Source organism: Euprymna scolopes, chromosome 2 (assembly GCF_053919585.1).
Source record: "Euprymna scolopes isolate OS-2025 chromosome 2, ASM5391958v1, whole genome shotgun sequence".
Classification (NCBI taxonomy): Eukaryota; Metazoa; Mollusca; class Cephalopoda; order Sepiida; family Sepiolidae; genus Euprymna; species Euprymna scolopes.
In genome coordinates, this window is record NC_136483.1 from 128,245,413 (window position 1) to 128,266,717 (window position 21,305).

Genomic DNA, 21,305 nt, shown 5'->3' on the forward strand with positions numbered 1-21,305 from the left:
TGACGGTTCTATACGATCTGTTCTCCCCGAATTCAACAAGCAATCTCTTCTTCTCTAACTTCAACTGACTAATTTTAGCACGACAGTCGTATATATAGTAAGATATATGGATGGGGTGGAAACTTCCCTCCAGCCAATAAGATTTTGCCACAAAATCGAAAGCCCCAGGTCCCTGCGTGGGCACAATTCCCATACCTGAAATCTGAATTTTAGATCTCACGATTTCCAAGGCCAGATGTCAATTCTGACAGCCGACCTTGAGTTCACTAAGACCAGACAATGTTATATGTGAAATTTCCTGTCATCAACTTTTAGCTGCAAAAATATATTTCTCTGGTTTAAAACAATATCTATTTTGACATGAAATAAAATATATATATTTATCTTCTCTATCTTAAATCCTTGGGTTAACTGGCGTCACCCGAGAATAATAATCTATCTCAGCATAGTTCTAAAGCTCCTCAATGGGGGATTACGTCACATTCGCCCCCATTAGCCTATATTGCTTCGTAGAACCAATGGAGTCTAGTTCCTTAACACACCACTCCACCCCTTTTCACAGTTCGCCGTCAGATTTTTTTCCACAGACCCCTCTCTCCATCCTCAAATCACCTGTCAAAAAGATAACATATATACAATCCCATCTCCATTCTTTTTTTGCAGGGTTCTCCCCCTTTTCATTCAAAGGTCCATAAGAAAGTCAATTCAAAAAAAGTTCGTAAAATCATCAAAAATGTAAAAGTTCAAAGTTCGTCAGGGCTAATACAGTTTCTTTTTTTTTTACATGCAATTTTTTTCTTTGTATATTTTTTTCAATTCACATTAATAATTCAAAGATAAGATAATCATCATTTAAAAATTGTCACTCAATAAAATGCATTAAGTTCATCAATTACTCGTAAGAGTTACTTCCTTTGAAAAGTTTTGTCCCCTTTTTTTTTCAAAATAACATTACTCGATTTTTTTTTCAAGGCGCTATAAGAGTTATTCCCCTTTTTCCAATTTTTCAGCAATTTTATCATAGTTCAATTTTTTTCAAAGTGTCACAGTCACAATTTGCAAGAGTTTTTCAAGTTTTTTTTCTTTTCTTTTTCACTTCACTGCTATCAACAGCACAGTCTCATAATAAAGGATATGCAGCCCTAATCAGGGTTCTCAAAGGACCCACTTTTTATTGAGCTAGGGGAATTTTTTTCACCTTAAGCAGTTGTAATTGAACCATCACCTTTTATTTCACAGTTCAAGTCTTCTTTATAAGCATCTTGTAAGATTTTCTTTCACTGAGGACTTCTCACCTCAATAGACGGTCATTCAAGGTATCGTTGGGACTTTCTTTCGATGGTTCTCAGCTCAGCGCAGTGCAAGAATTTTAGATAAAACAGAGAGAAAAGAAAAGAAAGATAAAGAAAGGAAGATCTTCAAGTCGTCTTCAGTTCCCTTGAATTTCGGCATCAGGGTGGTTCTTGGGTTGCACCTCGTTTTCGTCAGCACCAGCAGCCGCATCTTCCAGAACCACAGGCGGTTTCGAACCAGGGTCTCTCCTGCCATCCGTGCAATCAGCTTCGAGATGCTCATCACCTTGCTCTCTTCCCATATTCGCTCTCTTCACGCACCATACAATCACCACCAACAACACAATTATTGTTACTAGAATGCTCACTCCTGCTCCTGTAACCATTACCTTATGAAGCCTATCCCCAGCTTCTGTAATCTCCAGACCGTTTAATCGGGCTTGTAATTCACTCAAATCTATTCGTCTAATTCCTCCCATGGCTTTTGGTAGCCTAAGTCGGTATGTGGCGGTGAACAATGGATCAGGGGGTTCCAGAGGTTAGTGAGGTCAGTCAATTGGTCATTCGCCCACTCTATCTCAGGTGCTTTTAACAAATACCGTTCCTCAACCTGATAATACGCAGGTAATCCTATGCCTTTTCCCCGGGCTTCACAACCCCTGTCCAGTTCTAACATAGTTAAAGGTGGTCCCACCTTGATTATCGCAGCAGACAATTCCATCTTCTGTTGTGTGGATACCAACCAGGTGCCTTCAGCTATTTGCATAGCCAGTGGCAAAAGACCTTCACTTGCCACTTCAACCTTGCAGACGCTATTTATCACTCTCTCATCCCCCTGAAATAATCCCAACACACAAAACTCATGATCTCCAGTGACATACAATGGACTCTGTGACCGGCAAATTTCAAGACCATTATTTCGGCATATTCCTGCCTCTTGCTGATTCAACAGCATAAATCTATCTCTTGCCATATTAAACGCTATATATTCAGACTCCACTTTATAACTGACTATCAACACTAACTTGGGTGTGTCCAGTGGATATAGAACGAATGGAGTAATAACTTGATAAACCTCGTATTTAGTTCCTCGTTCTATCGAATCCTCTTCGATAATTCAAACACAAACACTAATGTTTTATCCTCCAAGAGTTTAATATTCAGGTATATTATTCTACTCCTCCAAATATCTTTTGTATTCATTAATGCAGCTATGACTGACAGGCATCGATCTCCCCAACCATCCTCCAGGCGGAGCATTCATCAATGCTACTTTTTTTTCTAACCACAAGCAGAGCGAATGGGGTGCTCAGGTCCACCGAGGGTCAACAATTCGCGATTCTGTTCATGTCACATTACACAGCTCCCTCCTTCTGCCAGCTACCGCTCGACGCTCTGCTAACAGACCATCTCTTCTGGTCTCCACAGATACACCAGCTTGATCACGCCCACGCTCGGAACAAAGCGAGGAAAATTCCGTCTGTCAGTACACAACTATTTACAAAAAGTTAAGCACCTTTTTGTCACAGGCTGTTTTAAACAACCAATTCAGTTTCAATAAAATTACTCCGTACCCTCGTGGATAGTCAAAATAATAAAAGAAAACTACAGGAAGCTAGATACGCTCCCTAATTGATCGAATTCCTTTCGATATTCAAAACACGTTCCCATAATACACTCTTTCTCTCTCTGTGTGATACACACACGCTCGTGCAGACAACGACCTCAATTTCAACATGTGTCTCCTTATGGATGGTTAATAAAAAAAAAGTACAGGGAGTGATCCACACGCCCCCAGCGTCCTCCCAGGCAGCATATCTGAATGGACCCGTATCCAGAAATGCACCACGAGGTCATGCAAGGATCGGCAAACTTCTTACTCCCAAAATTCAACTTAAATACTCCGTAATCCCTTTCACTAATTACAAAAATTTAATTACTAAACTACGTAATATTAAACAACCTTGCACATCGCGCCCCTCAAGGAGACTCAGTTAACGCCTAGTTATCGCACGAGAAATTCTGTCTTTTCCTTTCATTAATATCTCCAGGTACGAACATCACGCACCTGAGTTACTCGCAAGGGAAAAATCCATCTAAAAAATAATAAATTACTTTTCGCACACAATTGAGTCTACCACACTTCACTCAGTTATGTTAATAATTATTTCCAATTATTTTCATTCAGTCTTGCTGCCTCTTTGACCCTTATTTCGCAATTTAGAAATCCTGCCTGAGGCAAAATCTTAATTCTTCTAAAAGTCAATTTAATCACCGGAATGAATGCTTCTAATTATTCCCAACTGGACTCAACTAAAATTTGTTCAGTTTAATAACGAAATCCTTCCAAACTGAGGTAACCAAAAAAAAAATCTTTTCAAAAAAAAAAATAATTTCAACTCTCAAAATTTCCAAAAGTCTAATTCTGGACCATCCATTTCATATGAAAAAAAAAAAATATATCTTTCCGCTTGAGGAGGAAGAGAAGAGAAAAAGAAAGAGAGTAGGAAAACAACAATTAGTTAAATTTTCAAGAAAACCCAATTCAATTCTTAAATTAATATCTCCACAACCTCTGTTAAGGAATTGCTTTCAATTTCCCCAATCTAGGTACAATTATTAACTTCCCCCTTTTTTTTATACTAGATCAACTCATATAAACTTGATATTGTAATTTCCCATTAGGAGGACTGCTCCCCATTCCAAAATAAAAACGAAGTTGATCTGACTCAATTTCAAAATAGGATGTCAACAGTTCTCTCCCCTTCTGGCCGTCGCTCCCCTTAATCTGTCTTTCAGAGGTGTTTCCTGGGTCCCTCTCGGTCTCAGTGTCAACCGTTCCTTCAATACGGATAGAGGGATTTGGTCTTCTTCCTTCCAGGTTCCACTCGAACCCTCCGACCGAATTTCACTGCCCGCATTCGACCCCTCTCCAGGCTTGTCTCCAACGGCAACGCCCTTCGTAGTCCTCAGTTCGGAAATCCGTCCAGATTGGTGCCGATTTCCGGCCTCTTGCAATCCCCGGGGGTCTGGGATAGCCGTTTTATTAATCTGATTTCTCAGTGTTCTCATAACATCTATGTCGAGTTGAACGGGCTCTCCCTCCTCATCGGAGATTTCCATTTCCTGGGGTGCAACCAAGGTGGCCTTATGTGGGCATCTCCCCGATCTCCGCAGAACGAGTTTGACATCATATTCCAATTCCGGCAACTTCAGATCATTGGCGTGTACCCTTTTTATTTTCCCAGCAACCTGGTCTCAGATTATAAATGAAAGAGGGCCAGTCTGCTCCACTATTTGATAAGAAGGAGTCCAACATTTATCCAGCTTTCCTTCTCGAGTTTGTACCTTATAATACACAGGGTCTCCTACCTTGAATTCCACTTCACTTCAATCCTTGTTCACTCGAGCGTTCAGCTTCTTTTGTGCTTGTTTAATACAGTTCCTTGCCTGGATAAATTTCTGATGTTGTTGTTCCAACAATATTTGGTGATGCTCCTCCCTTAAATACTTCCTACGCGGCCTTAAAAGATTATTAATCGGAAGCATGACATCCCTTCCAAACACTAATTCAAACGGTGAGAATTCCGATGTTTCATTCATCGTGAACCTCACTGCTGCTAAGGCTTGTGTGAGGAACCGATCCCATTCCACCAGATTATCAGTCACAAGCTTACCCAGGATATCCACCAGCGTATTCTGGAATCGCTCGACCTTGGCATTACTCTGGGGGTGGTAAGGGGAGGTCAACACATGCTGGACACCAAGCTCGTCGAGTACCTCCTTCATAATCCTATTCACATTCTCTGTGCCATTGTCGGTAACTAATTGTTTTGAGGACCCATGTGTCGGATAAATCTCACCTAGGATTACACCGGCCACTGACTAGGCAGTCTTATCTGGCACGGCATAAGCCTCTGACCAGTTAGTAAGCCAGTCCACTATGCTCACGATATATTGATTACCACGCTCTGTCAAAGGGTAGGGTCCGGAAATGTCCAAACTCGCTTCCTGGAAGGGATACTGCGGAACATCTGTCTCCGCCAGTGGAGCAAGCGGGTGATATCTACTGTGAGTCTGACATGTTATGCATCTATTTACCAATTCTACAACATCCTTGACCAGTCCCGGCCAATAGTAATTTCTAAATATCAACTGATATGTCTTCTCAGTTCCTAAATGCCCCGCCTTCTCATGGACTTGATCCAGGACTTCCCTCCGTAGGCGGGCTGGTACCACTATCTTTAATTCCATTTCTACGTCTCGATCAGCAACATAATACAACCTATCGTGGTGGAGGGTTTATTTTTGGGTTCGGCCCTCCTTCACTCAAGCTCTCAATCCTGCTAATTCCTTATCTTCTTGACCGGCTTCAATTATTTCAGTCTTTCCTTTATGGTGTAGGAATTAATCACTCCCACTTGAAAAGTCCTATCATCCACTTCCGGTTTTAATCGGATGGCTTCAGATTCCAGCTGCTCTGGAATCCGGGACAGGAGGTCCATACAGGTATGCTCTTTACCTTGCAAGTATTCAATTCAGCACTGATAGCCGGACAGCTTGAGTGCACACTGTTGGATCTTCTTGTTCGTCCAATCTGCCTCAAATAAATATTTCAACGGTTTGTGGTCAGTTTTTACCACAAATTCAGCCCCACTCAAATAATAATTTAGCTTTTGTACTTCATATACAATTGCGAAAGCTTCTTTCTCAATCACTGGCCACCTCTGTTGGGTTTTGGATAACATATGTGACAGGAAATATATCGGAATTTCCTCTGATATGCCAGGCACGGGGCCTTCCTTCTCAGGGCATGGTTGGGTTAGCTCCGCCCCTATACATGTATCACTCGCGTCTGTATACAGAACCATCGGTTTACTTAGATCCAGATACGCCAACAACGGTATAGCAGTCAACTGCTCATTCAGGGTGTCAAAAGCCCTCTGACATTCTGGGGTCCACTTATAACGGGCGTGCTTTTTTGTTAACGCTATTATGGGAGCGGTCAGTCAGCTAAATGCAGGTATAAATCGTCGATAATAGCCGATCATTCCAATGAACCCTCGCACTTGGCGTACGGTTTTCGGCTCAGGTAAAGACCTGATAACGTCCACTTTTTCTATGTCCGGTCTTATTCCAGCCTCATCGATCACAAACCCCAAATACTTGGTCTCTTTCTTAAGAAACTGGCATTTGGGTAACTTTATTTTAAGTTGGTGTTGGTGCAACCTCTCAAATACCTCAAATGTGCAAAGTGCTCCTCAGGCGTTCATGAGAAGATTAAAATATCATCCAAGTATGCCACCGCAAACCCCTCCTACCCCCGTAAAACTATCGAAATCAATTGTGAGAAGACCCCTGGTGCATTACAGAGGCCAAAAGGCATATCTCTAAAATTAAACACGTCTGCATGACATGCAAACGCTGCTTTCTCTTGATCCTCCCCATCGAGGGCTACCTGCCAGTAACCTGATCTCAAGTCCAGGGTGGTAAAACATCTCTCTTTACCCAACAAAGCCAGTATGTCATCTATTAGGGGCAAGGGCACCGCTAAGGGTTTGGTAATGGCATTCAGCTTCCGGAAATCCACACAAAATCTGTGTCCCCCGTCTTTCTTTTCCACGATCACCACAGGGAAACTCCACGGCGAGGTGGAGTGTTCAATTATTCCCACCTCCAACATCTCAGACACTGCTTCCTCTACAATTTTTCTTTTATGAATCAGGGTTTAGTAGGGTTTCAACCTCACAGGTGGGTGATCTCCTATATCAATCTTCATCGTCACTGTGTCTGTGCATCTCAATTCCCGATCGCTGGAAGCGATAATATCTCGATTGCGCTCTAGCAGTCTTATTACCTCCCTTTGGTACTCAGGCGGGGCTATCACTTCCTCTGTCTTCATTCTGGGTGATTCACGCCAATTCCTTGTCTCCTCTCTATTCCATTCTATTAACAGGGCAGGCTGTCCCCACCTGGGTTCCACGTTTAACCCGTACCGTCTTACAGGAATTATTTGTTTACAGCACCGGGAAACTCCCAGGTCCACTCACTATAGCATCACTAATCGCCACCATTCAACATTCCCGTCTCTCTCTCCTTCTAGGGAGGTCACCTGGTATCTATCAGGACTCCCCCTCCTTCATCCCTGGATCTCTCCTGTTGTGGACACTATTGTTTGGGGAGGAATTTCCGTATCCTCTGAGGTCACCACTGGAAGGTCCTTTAGCTGCCTTCGACCGCTCAGGGAAATACCTTTCCCACCCAACCACAGAGTCGGTGGAGCAAAGGTGATAACTGCTCCCATTTCTTCTAGCCAATCATATCCCAATATTAATTCCTCATATAAATCGGGTGCCATGTAAGCCTGTAATTGCCCTCTTATCCCCTCTACCTTATAGGGGAGCCTGGTCAGTCCTTCTAGGCGTAGTTGGCCCTGGTCAGCCTGTGTCAATTCCAGGTCAACCGTCCTCTGCCAGCCATCTTCTGATAAGTACTGGACCTAATCAGTGTCACCGAGGCGCCCGTATCAATCAGGGCTGCCACATTCACGCCCCCCACCACCATCTGGCATCTAAGCTCTCGACGCTCCTTCAATATACAGTGGACTTTCACCCGCTCTAACCTTTTTCCTTCTCCTGAGTTATCCTTAGGCAGCGGCTTTTCGCTCCGCATCTGCATCAAGAAGTCTCCCCTTTTTCGGGAGCACTCTCTCCGCGTATGTCCTGGTTCCTGACAATGCCAACATTTCATCTTCGGGCAGCCTCGCACCATATGACCGAACTGACCACAGGTCCAGCATCTCAGGCGCCCCCTCTCCCCTCGGCTGGCCTGGCTTCCGGGTCTGTAAGGCTCATCAGGTCACAACCCTGTTGGTCTCTTTCCCGAGCTGCTCCTGGGCAGGCAAGAGGCGATCTCCACTCTGACCGCCTGACCTGCTATTCTTTTGTCTGGTGGGACAGGGGGTGGTCTACCTTTAGCTTTTCTTCTTCCCAACCTACGGTCCACCGCATCCGTACACCGACCAACCACATGGCTATAACGACCCCGTCTCTCACACATCGGGTCACTCTTTCCTTCCCATCTATACATATAACGGGCCATTCCTCTCCCTCTCTGAGGAGGCATAGGGGCTTCATGGCATTCCCTCCTTCTCTGATACCCGTTGGGGGTCCCCTCCTCCCCGAATGGGAGTTTTCTTGACCCACCTCAGTCGATACTCTCGATTAGGACTACATCTCCTCGCATCATTTTTCTGTAACCGGGGGCAACGAATTCATGCCCATACCTGCTCCCTACTCCGGGCCAATACAACTGCTTCCTGCAGTCCGGCCAGACCATCCTTCATGACATCGGCTCGGACATCTCTATCCCTTAAAGCCTCTTCCAATATAGCAGCAAATAACGCCTGCACTGTTTCAGTTTCTCTCAGCTTCTCATCCGGAAAAGCCCTTCCAGCCAAACCAGATATCCGGTCGCCGAGGTCAGCTATGCTTCTCCGGATTGTTGTCGGATCTGAATCATTTTTCTTATTGCGTCAAGGCGACTCCGCTCTCCGGAATACTCCCCTTCTAAAGCTGCTTGTAATTGCTCCCATTTCAACTGAGGATTATCAGTTATCTGTTGGCAAATAAACCTCGAGGCTGATCCGACATGTGTTCACATGCTAGCGAAATCACCTCCTTGCCTGTAAGATCATAAACTGTTTTTTTCTTCGAGTATTTTTTAAGTTGAAAGTTAGTTTCTTTTAATTTCAAGTTCAAATTTTATATTAAAAATATTTAAGAAAACTCGAAATTTCTATTTCAGCTTTTTTTTAAATTTGCAAGTGATCTTATTTTTCCTATTTTTAATTTGCATGTGAAAAGGCACCGTTTCACACATTTGATGTAAATATTTCGAAAAATTGTAAATTATTTCCAAATAACTTAACATCTTTTTTCTATCCTTCAAAAATAGAACTGTATTTCCGCGCTGTAAAAGGACGAAGAACCCCATGGATATTGTTCATAAAAAATACATCTTTTCTTCGGAAACGTTTGAATTTGGGCCGCTCCTTGTTGGAAATTGTGTGGATAAGTAAGTTTTATTTATAGGTAAAAACTTGTTTACATTTTTATTGTTTTTTTTTTCTTATTCAAATTCTTGGAATAATCTATAGTGAAAATCTGGTTGGCTGAGCAGGATCGGTAATAGAGGAGCATTTTTGAAATTGTCAACAGATAATTTGTTGTTACTTATCACCAGTGTCTGACAGAATCCCAACTAGGGCTTGTCTGCAGAGCTGACTAAATAAAGGAAATGGTATAAAAATGTTCCTATAATTACCATTGTAAATTTGACTGGTTAGAATAAATATAATTCAATTCAATACAAAAACAAATACAAAATGATAATAATTATGCAGAAAATTGTCTATTTTTACAAATATTATCTCACTTTTAAGTTTAATGGAGATAAATTTTTATAATTATTGGTTGCTCTTGGCTCTACCATTTTCAGAGGATTTAAGCCCCACCCCCTGTACATAGTGTACAAACTTCAATAAAAAATCTTGGCAGAAACTGGCATCACACTTCAAATCTTTCCTATTTCACGTGATTAAAACTAAATACTCAGCTATCCACTTTCACAGTAGGGTTCTAGTGATCACAAGTTCATTCACCATCATTGTACCAGCGATCTAGTTAGGAATAACTTTAAAAGCATATTACAATTAGTATGTACATCTTCTTATGTAGACGACCTCTGACATGACTTAACGAAGATTAATTTAAAAATTCTGGCTCTGTCTTAACATATCATGTTAATGTATTTGCTACTAGTTGGGATACCAGTCCCAGCAAAGGTCTAGTGCTACTAGATCAAGCTGTCTGAAGATACTGATTTTCTGAATTAAAATGAATCAAACATTAATGTTATATATATATATATATATATATATATATATATATATATATATATATATATATATATATATATATATATATATTTATATATATATATATATATATATATATATATATATATATATATATATATATATATATATATATATATATATATGAGGACAATAGGAATCGTAAATGAATTCACAAAGATATTCAATAAGGGAATACAAACAATTAGTTGGGGGATAGAATGGACTCTTTATGCCAAGGCATTTCGAAGCCTAATGGTTCTCATCAAAAAAGTAGAGAAGATATTAGGTAACATAGTGGAGATGCGGCGTCTAGAGTGGGATTCATTAGGAATGAAAAAGATCAAATATAATTATAGATGATGTTGAGGGAATTATCGAATTCTAAATAAAGGAAGAGCGTATAATATAGAGTGTAATGTAGAAAGGTGTATAGGGTCTTTATCATAGTCTTAAATGTATGTAGTATATATTTTAAGGCTTAAGGGGAGGTATAGTGTGGATGGATGATAATTCTATTTTATCGGTGTGTAAGATGTCTATTATTTATGCAGGGGCATTTTATTGACAGATGCAACCGAGACGACAACAGCACTTTGAAGTGGTGTATAATTTTGGGATGGGTATTATGGTGATGATTTTAGGCGAAAGGGCAAATCAGTGTATTCTAAGCAGGGTTGAACAAAAGGAATTACATGGGGCGTCCTGTTCCATGGTTTTAATTTAGTAAGGCGAGGGAGGGTTCGGGAGTGAGGTTTTGAAATGCCTTGGCAAAAAGAGTCCATTCTATCCCCCAACTAATTGTTTGTATTCTCTTATTGAATAAATGAACCAATATATATTTACCAATATATAGTCTTTGTGAATTCATTTAGCATTCCTATTGTCCTCCTATATAAGCTCCAATTGATACTTGTTGAGTTTATATTGTTCCGATAAGTCTCCTCTTATAGAATTGAGTTTACTCTTTTCTTTTAACGCACTATATATATATATATATATATATATATATATATATATATATATATATATATATATATATATATACACTAGCATTTCAGCCCGAGTGTTTGGAGGTGTATGTTGAGCAAAAAAAAAAAAAAGTGGTCAATTTTTTAAACTTTGACCCCTATTATGACCCCTTAACATTTATTGTTTTGGGCTCAAATCAAGTTATTAAGTTAGATCTATGTCCAAGGAACCTATATCTAAAATTTCAAGTGTTTATACCCAAAATTGGCGGAGGAGTTTGGTAGAGTTCTCAAAGGTCAAATCGTTGAACTTTAACCTCTTAACAGCCAAATTTCTGGGCAAAAACCGATTACAAAGATTTTCCCAAATCTCAGTATCCTGTATAGGAAATTTCGAGTCTGTAGACTGAAAATTAACAGAGGTATTGTGTAGGAAAATGTACGCAGACACACACACAGACACGTTCACTTATATATACTTTATTTGCTAATATTTTCTCCTCTGAAGAGATGGTAGACATCGAAATCCTATAGGATAAGGAGATAATATTTCAAATGTATTCTTTGCCTTACATATAATAATAAAAAAAAATTTGATTTGAAATTTAACTATTTCATGTCATAAATTTTAAATTTATTGAATTACTAAAATTTTATAATATATATTCAGCTAATAAATAAAAACCAAAATAAAATTAATTACATATAAAACAAACAACGGAAAAAAACTCTTAAGCAACAAAATTGCACCTAATGATGATCAAGGATCAAAAGCGCTTGAGGAAAATGGCTGAAAAATCACTCAGCAACAAAATTTTAAAACCTAATATTTGTTAGAAATAACAACTGTGAAAAGCTGAAATTTTGACAACTGGTAGTCGTTATCATCCATAATAGCATACTAAAATTTGAATCATTTGCAAACGATAGAAAAAGAATTGTAGCAATTATTTATTTATTTTCAAAATAAGACTGTTCAAAAGTAAAGGGACAAAATTGAGAAAAACAATGTAAACAGTAAGCTATATTCAAATTTGTTGATCTCCTCTAAATATAAGTCTTACTTAGTCATTTGTAAACGTTGCATCAGCCAGCACTATGGCGAAACGCCAAAAACTTGATTACTCTGTGAGACCAGTTACTGTGAAGCTACACAAGGAAAAGCACACCATTAGAGAGATTTCAAAGAAAGTGAAACGTTCGAAGAGTGTTGAAGGTAGGGTTGTTAAATCCTACAGTGATACTGGCAAAATAGTTAGTGCTTTTAAAACCGGCAGACCCCGCAAAACTTCAGCAAGAGAAGATCGAATAATGCAGTGTATGTCATTAAAGGACCGTTTTAAGTCTTGCACAGAAATTAAAAGAGTTATGAATTGTACCTCATGTGTTAATGTGTCAAGACAGACTGTTTCTAGACGACTGCAAGAAATAGGGCTGTTTAATCGAATCCCAGGGAAGAAACCACTTATTAGTTCGGAGAAATAAAAGAAGAGATTAGAGTTTACAAACAGGTATGTAATTTGGACATATGAAAATTGGACGAAAGTATTTTTCAGTGATGAAAGCAAGTTTAATTTATTTGGAAATGATGGAAAAAAAACAATCTAAAGAGACATATTAGTGAAAGATCAAGTGCAAAGTGTACTAAGAAAAGTTTAGGGACGGAAGCGTCATGGTATTTGGAATGTTTTCTAGCCAAGGTACAACGCCTCTTGTCCGGTTACAAACTCGTGTAAATGTGCAGATCTATAAAAACATTGTTCAAGATCATATCCAATCATACAGAATTCAGGTTTCGATAGGGCTACCTTTATGCAAGATAATGCCCCATGTCACAAGGCAAAGGTGGTAATGAGTTACCTTAGCGAAATTATGGATTGGCCACCACAAAGTCCTGACTGAAATCCAATAGAAAATCTTTAGAAGACCTTACGAATGAAAGCTATGGAAAGAAATCCCACTAACACGGGTGAAGCTTCAAGAAGAATGGTCTAAAATTAGTATCGATGATTGTCAAGAACTGATTCGTTCTTGTAGTCGAAGATGTGCAGCTGTCATTGAGAGCAAGAGCTCATTTACTAAATATTGATTGTACATATATTTTTTATTGTTTTTTGGTTGTTTACATTGTTTTTCTCAATTTTACCCCTTACTTTTGGCCGTTCATATTTGGAAAATAATTTTTATAATTCTTTTTCTATCCTTTGCAAAAGATTCAAATTTTAGTATGTTATTATGGGTGATAACGACTACCAGTTGTCAAAATTTCAGCTTTTCGCAGTTGTCATTTCTAACAAATATTAGATTTTCAAATTTTGTCCCTTAGTTTTGGACGCTACTATATATATATATACATATATATATATATATATATATATATATATATATATATATATATATGTGTGTGTGTGTGTGTGTGTGTGTTTTCACCTATGTAACCATTTACAATTGACTCAGTATTCCCATGTGTAAAGACCGTGTATGTAGTCCTGTATTTGTATTGCTTGTGCTATATGTGGGTATATATGTGTATGTGCAAATGCCTAACCCTTGTAACCCTGTTACATTTGACTCCTAATATCAGACACCCCGAACTAGTATATTAAACCATATAATCACCCCCAGCACATTATCCTAGCCCCCCTCATCTATCTCTTTCTGAATTTAACCCTACCTAGACATTAGGACCGACAAGCCACTATAACTTAACCCCTACCTAATGAGCACTTATATCCAGGCAACTCCATACAGACCTCCAAATATTAAACCAACAACATGTATTGGAACATACTTTATCATGCATCTACCTAACCTCGCCTTATTATTATACCCATTTATTTATCCTAACTTTACTTTATTTACACGTCTATGTATGTATGTATATATGTGTATGTCTGTATATGTTTGTGGGTATGTGTATATATGTATGTATGTGTGTATGTGGGTACGTGTGTGTGTGTGTGTATGTATGAATGTTTATATATATCTATATATATAAAAATGTAAATTTGGTTCGTTCCAAACGAATAAAACCATATTTCTACGTTACCAATTTATTTGAAATTTTCAGACAACCCATCTTTAGAGTCGAGGCACGTTTTTATGTTATTAAAATAAATTTACCTCGTGAATTATTAAAATATTAAATAAAATAAATATATTTTTTTAACCGTGGTGCGAATCTGTTCTGTTGATAAAACTGAACTTCCGGTTCGATTCATTTCACAGCCACGAATTGACGAAAGATTTCATTTTCTGTTTAGTAAGTAAAAAAAAAAAAAAAAAAAAACATAATTCATTTGTTTATCTTCCAAATTTTTTAATTTACACATTTTTTCTTTATTATATAAGGCCAAAAAAAAAAAAGTTTGTCGCTTGCTTTTTGAGTTTTTTTTTGTTTTTCGATATAAGATTGGTTGGAATAAAAAAAAAACACGATTTAAAAAATAGCGCGGATCACTCTCTGCATTAGCACCGAAAAATGTTACTAAACATTTATTAATAATTATTAAATTAATAATTTCTCACTTTTAAAAACATTTGATTTTAAATTTCTTTTTAAATGACGACTTTTATCGACTTTTTTTTTTTAAATATCCCCCCCCCCAATGGTGTTTATTCCGAAATCCGTTGTTAACATGGAGAGGTTGAGGGTGTCTATTCTGAAAGTCGTTCTTAACATTTGTGGAGGTGGACCTAATGTAAAAAAAAAAAAAAAATAAAAAATAAATTTAAAAAGAAAACTAAATCATTTACTGATAACTTCTGATAACTTCTCACTTTTACAAATATTTTTTAATTTACATGCGCGGATGAACAAATTGTTGAATAGTGCGAAAACAAAACGTTTTTGCAATAAACTTCAGGATAATTTTTTGGGTAAATATTTACATTTAGGTCCACCTCCACAATTTTCTTTTTTAAATGACGACTTTTATTGATAAATAAATTTACTTCTCCACAGCTTTTATTGATAAATAAATCTACTTCTCTGCCACGGGCACTGAACTCCTCCTTTTTTTTTTTAATAGTATTTTCGGGTGGGTATGCTGACAACAAATATCAGTTAAATTTTGCAAATAGCCCCCCCCCTCCAAAAATGGTGTTTATTCCGGAAGCTGTTCTTAAGATTTGGAGGTTGGGGGGAAGGGTGATTCCAAGGTGGACCTAATCTAAAAAAAAAAAAAAAAGTTTTTTATGCGCACATAAGCAACTATTTTTTATTAACTTTTTTTTTTTAATTTTTTTATTTAAAAATTAAATTTCAATGAATAGAATAATAAATCATTTATCATTAATATGTGTTTTTGGTTTTGTGTTGAATGAAACTTTTTTTTTTTTCATTACAAATAAACAATAATGAACCAATTTAAATCTTCAGGCATGCGTTTAAGGGTTACGAAATTATCAATAAATCGTTTAGTTACTAAGCCAACGTCAGTAAATAAAAAAATGTTACGTGCACATGCATTAGCCTTGCTAGGGGGAGACTAAGGGAGCGACCATTAAATAATTATGCTGGTCGCCATGGAACTCAACGCCCAAGGAGTACCTAAAGTGGCACTTATACACTTATGTTACCGTGCTATTTTTAAAAATAGTATTTTCCTGTTAAATTCAAATTTTACAATATGTTTTTCTTTTATTAATTTGTTAAGTGAAAGTACAGATAACCCGGTCGGTTTCTAATGCGAGGAAAATCTAGCCCCCCCCCCAAAAAAAGGGGTACTCTGGATAATAACAAAACATTAAAATTGCCTCAGTCTCGAAAGATTTCTTCTCTACTGAACGAGGAAAAAACGGTGGTGTAGTTCACCTTCTGTTTCTCTCCCCCTCTCTCAATATCTCTCTCTATCCATCTCTTCCTTTCCCTCTCTCAATCTCTTTCTCTCTATATCACCCTCTCCATCTCTCTTTGAGCCCCTTTCTCTCTCTAACTCCCTCTATCTCTCTCCTTTCCTCTGTTTCATCCCTCTCTGTTTCTAACACTCCACCTCTCTCTCTGTTTATCTATCAATCCCTTTATCTCTCTATCTCCTTCTCTTTCTCTATTTTCCTCTCACTGTCTCTTTTCTATCTATATATCTTCCTCTCTATCTGTCCATCTCTAATCCCTCATCCTATTTTAGTCTCCTAAATTAATTACATTGTCAAAACATGGATAAATCCTATTTTAGTCACCTAATTTACTGACTGTGAGAATAGAAGTTATTTGGAAATTACTGCTACCTTGAACAGCACCAGAAGTAACTGGTAAAACCTTTCTAATTAAATTGATTTTGGCAGCCATTTGGTAACAAAATGACATAGCCTTAGCCCTTGCTGTATGAGGAATACCTGCGACCTTGCTACCAAGTAGAAGAATTATTTATTCTACTTTAAAACATTCAATTTTTCAAAAATCTCATGTTCGACATCTCCAAAACATCCAATATGGGGGAAAAATATTGCAGAAATGCAAACTTATTGTTTAGGATGAATGCACAATGGTACGCAAAAAATCACTTGAGGCTCTTGGTCGATCCTTGCAAGATTTGCGTAGCAATGTCAGACCATTTGGGAATGCAGTAATATTGCTTGCAGGAGATTTCAGACAAATGTTACCTGTTATTCTTCAATCAACACCAGCAGATGAAATAAATGCTTGCCTCAAATACTCTACTTTTTTGTTCCATGTGAAGACATTAAACTTAACTCAAAATATGCATGTCCAGTTGCCGACTGTTCGATCCACATGAAAACTTTTGCATCACTTGTGGGAAATTGGGTACGAAAAAGTGCCAGCTGATCTGAGTTAAGGGCAAAATTCTTTGACTTTTAACTTCTGTAATTTCTGTAATTTTATTTCATCAAAAGAATAGTTAGTTTAAAAGGTTTTTGCAGATATTCAAATTATAAGAATTCCATTTGACTGAGTGAATGAGTTATTCTTGCAGGTCAATACAAAGATGCCCATGAACTTAACGCTATTATTCAATGTAAAATTCCAAGTGAGGTAGTCAAATACAAATCCATCGACACTTGTGAAAGCAGATAAAGTGGTTAATTATCCAACAGCTATATTTGCCAGGGATGCCACCGCATGTATTGCAACTGAAATTTGGTGTACTAATTATCATGTTGTGAAATATAAACCAATCCAAGCTTTGCAATGGCACATAGCTTGCAGTAAAAAAAAATTAACAAACAATATCATAGAAACAACAATCTTAACAGGACCTTTCACAGATGAATATATCTTCATTCCATGCATTCCTATGATTCCACCGGATACATCATTACACTTTAGGAAATTGCACTTTCCAATTTTATTGTCATTTGCAATAACCATCAACAAAGCACAGGGAACAATCTTTACAATTGTGGGCCTTACAGTTACACACTGACTGTTTTTTCACATGGACAATTTATATTATGTATTCAAGAGTCACCAAATCGGAAAATCTCTATATCAGCTAAGAAAATGGAACAATAAAAACTGTGTACCCATGCAAAATGGAAAATTAAACCTATAAGAAACATGCTTTTTCTCATTTTGGAACTTTTTCCATTGCGCCAATTTGAGCCACAGCAACGCGTGGCAGGGTACAGCTAGTATATATATATATATATATATATATATATATATATATATATATATATATATATATATATATATATATATATCAATATCTTACTGGAGATCTGTATCTCTACATATTTATGTGTGTGTGTGTGTGTGTGTGCGTGTATATGCATGTATATTTATATATATATATATATATACATATATGTATGTGTGTATATATATATATATATATATATATATATATGCGTATATGCGTGTGTGTTTGCATATGTATTCACTTTGACTTCCTAAAGACCGTTTATAGTCAATGAATTTCAATGGATAAATATACTTAAGTTCGATGTAACTTAACCTACTTCGAGAAGACGCATCTTAGTTACTACAAACAACCTGAAATGAACTCTTAACATGTCAAACGCATCTGACACGTACACAACTCCTCTCTCTCTCTCTCTCTCTCTCTCTCTCTCTCTCTCTCTCTCTCTCTCTCTCTCTCTCTCATCTATTTCATATATTCCGATGTTTGGTTGAACAACTAAAAACCCGCCTAACTCCCACCACCTTATATTATCTATTAAATCTTAAAACCTAAAATTGAAATTCTTCCCCCCTCCTCTCCTTACCCCTCATTTTATCTCCTTCTCTCTCCCCTCCCCCTCCTCTACCTATATCCCTATATCTCTATTCGCACCTAGCTGAACTTCCTACTCCACTACAACAATCTAATGTTCTTTAAACCTCATAACTTAACGATTGTCGATCTCTGCCCCCCCCGCTCTTTTTTTTCTTCGTGCTTCCTCTAAAATCATTTTTCCAAATAATGATAACCATTTTTGTAAAGTCTGACGAAGTTGCTGAATCGTAAATATGATTCGGCAACCGAAACATGTGTAACTAAACAGATAAAACGGTAATAAAAAAATAAAACAGATATTTGCTCTGCAATAGTATTGAGCACTCTCTGCAGGTTTTTTACTAATTACCATTTTTGCTAAATGTATATATATCATGTAAATTGTTTATCTGAATATAAATCTATAATATAAAGCTGAATGTGTGTGTGTGTGTGTGTGTGTGTCTGGTCATGAATAGGCTCCTATATGGTTGACTATTTTAAAAAACTGATTACATATAATGATAGAAGATTATCAAGACACAGGAATGGGTATGTTTGATCCTGCAGAACGGTGGTTCATTAAAATTGTGGGGTCTGCATTCACGCCTGGTCCACAAAGTATAGAAATAAAAATTTTAAAAATTAAAAAAAAAAAACGTTTACAAGTGTTTTTGATATAGATGTACATAAGAATACTTTGATAAGTATGTTTTAACTTAAATAGGGATGGTATAATAAAATTGTGGGGTCTGCGTTCGCGCCTGGCCTCCATGGAATGGAAATAGGCACAAAATTTAATAAAGACTTTTCATATCTATCAGCGTAAGTATACTTTGATAATTATGTTTCAGTTTGAAGAAATCTGGTATGAATAAATTATAGGGTGTTCGTTCGTGCCTGACCTCCATAGAATGGAAACATGTTACAAAGTTTAACAAGGTTTTTTAAGATAGTGTTATGTAATGGATGGCTGGGACCATCCGATACATAACTGTGAAAATAAAAACTTCCTTAAAAAAAATATTTGAAAGGTGGGCATCGAATATCGATTGTCTACCAGTCGAAGCGGCAAAAATAATTACGTCGTAAACAAAGAAATCGGACAACGATTTTTTTGTTTACAAAAGTGAAGGTTTGTGGGGAGACGTATTTTTGGCTGAAACGTGACATTCCTTGCACTACAATAGAGGATCGGAATGTCATGTAAAGCTGGCACGAGGTGGCGACACACGTGTATAAACAAATTCAATAGTCGGTCAGCTGAAGAGAAATGAGTTACTGAGTCTCTGGGTCAGATGCAGCCAATGCATTTGTCAACAAAACTTAAAATGTGACCGGGAAATGCGTGATCCATTATCGATAACAGAGTTGATCGACCAGTGGAATGGAAAAATACCGAACAAAAATCATGTCAATATAATGACGTGATTTTTGGAGTCCAGAGAAGGAGCAGGTCTAAGGACCACAGAAGAACGTGCGTTTGCCGAGTGCGTAACGTCTCTTCCCCCCTCTCCATCACTGAATGACAGAGAAGCAAGCCACACTGTTGAACTGTGAACTGTTGAAAATCATTTATGTACAGAATGAGAAAAATATTTCTATAACAAAATATATTTTTATACAAAAAGCCATCGTGTCTTACGTCTTGATTGGTGTGCTGAGTTACGTCTGATTTTTGGGTGCATGTTAATTTTGTTTCAGCCGGCAACAGTATTATGACAAGCGGTTGACAACTGACGACCGAGTAAGAGAAAAACGCACGGTCAAGGGGGAAATAACCATGCTGTCTTAGCAGTTGCCATGACAACCAAAGTCATAAACAAACTAGACGATCAGTAAAAGTCGGCTACTAGGTTTTTGTTGCAGCAGGGAACTTACTAACTACTACCGTTCCCACAACGTAACAATAGATCCACAGAATATTGTGATAAGTGTTTCAGTATGAACAGGTATGGTATAATAAATTATGGGGTTTATCTATTTTATTTTTACTTTCATCATATTTTGCTTTGCTTTTGATACCCCCGAATTTGAAGCTATCTCTTTACAACCCTTCCTTTTTATAACCTATCATACATCATCATAAATAAAGTCCATTTTCTGCAGGCTGTTTTTGAATCCAGTCAACGACGGGTACTTTTGCTAGTAATATATATATATATATATAGTATATATGCTAGTAATATATATATATAGTATATATAGTATATATATAGTATATATAGTATATATGCTAGTAATATATATATATATAGTATATATAAATATATATATATATATATATATATATATATATATATATAACTACTTCATTTACTCACATAAAATTAATATACGAAAGTATAGATTTATGCGTAAACTTTAAGTATTTACTTCAAAAGTGCTCAATACGTAGGTAGAGCTTGTTAGTAATTTATAAATATATATATTTTATAAATTACTATATATATATATATATATATATATATATATATATATATATATATATATATATATATATACTAGGTCAGGTGCGAACGAACACCCCATAATTTTATTATACCATATTTCTTCAAACTGAAACATAATTATCAAAGTATACTTACGCAGATAGATATGAAAAGTCTTTATTAAAGATTGTGCCTATTTTCATTCTATGGAGGCCAGGCGCAAACACAGACCCCACAATTTTATTATACCATCCCTATTTAAGTTAAAACATACTTATCAAAGTATTCTTATGTACATCTATATCAAAAACACTTGTAAACGTTTTTTCTTTAATTTTTTAAATTTTTTATTTCCATACTTTGTGGACTAGGCGCGAACGCAGACCCCACAATTTTAATGAACCACTGTTCTGCCAGATCAAACATACCCATGCCTGTGTCTCGATACATCTTCTATCATTATATGTAATCAGTTTTTTAAAATAGTCAACCATATAGGAGACTATTCGTGA

At 37.1% G+C, this 21,305-nt stretch overlaps 1 protein-coding gene across 4 annotated transcripts in view; it reads left to right on the forward strand.

Moving 5' to 3' along the window:
* The window catches only part of LOC145295994 (hydrocephalus-inducing protein-like), an 865,028-nt gene that overhangs the window by 587,677 nt on the left and 256,046 nt on the right, over nt 1-21,305 (forward strand). For all 4 annotated transcript variants that reach the window (XM_080141978.1, XM_080141990.1, XM_080142009.1 and 1 more), the window contains one exon: nt 9,249-9,368. In XM_080141978.1, the coding sequence (XP_079998104.1) occupies nt 9,249-9,368 (120 nt within the window). The remainder of the gene's footprint in view (nt 1-9,248; nt 9,369-21,305) is intronic.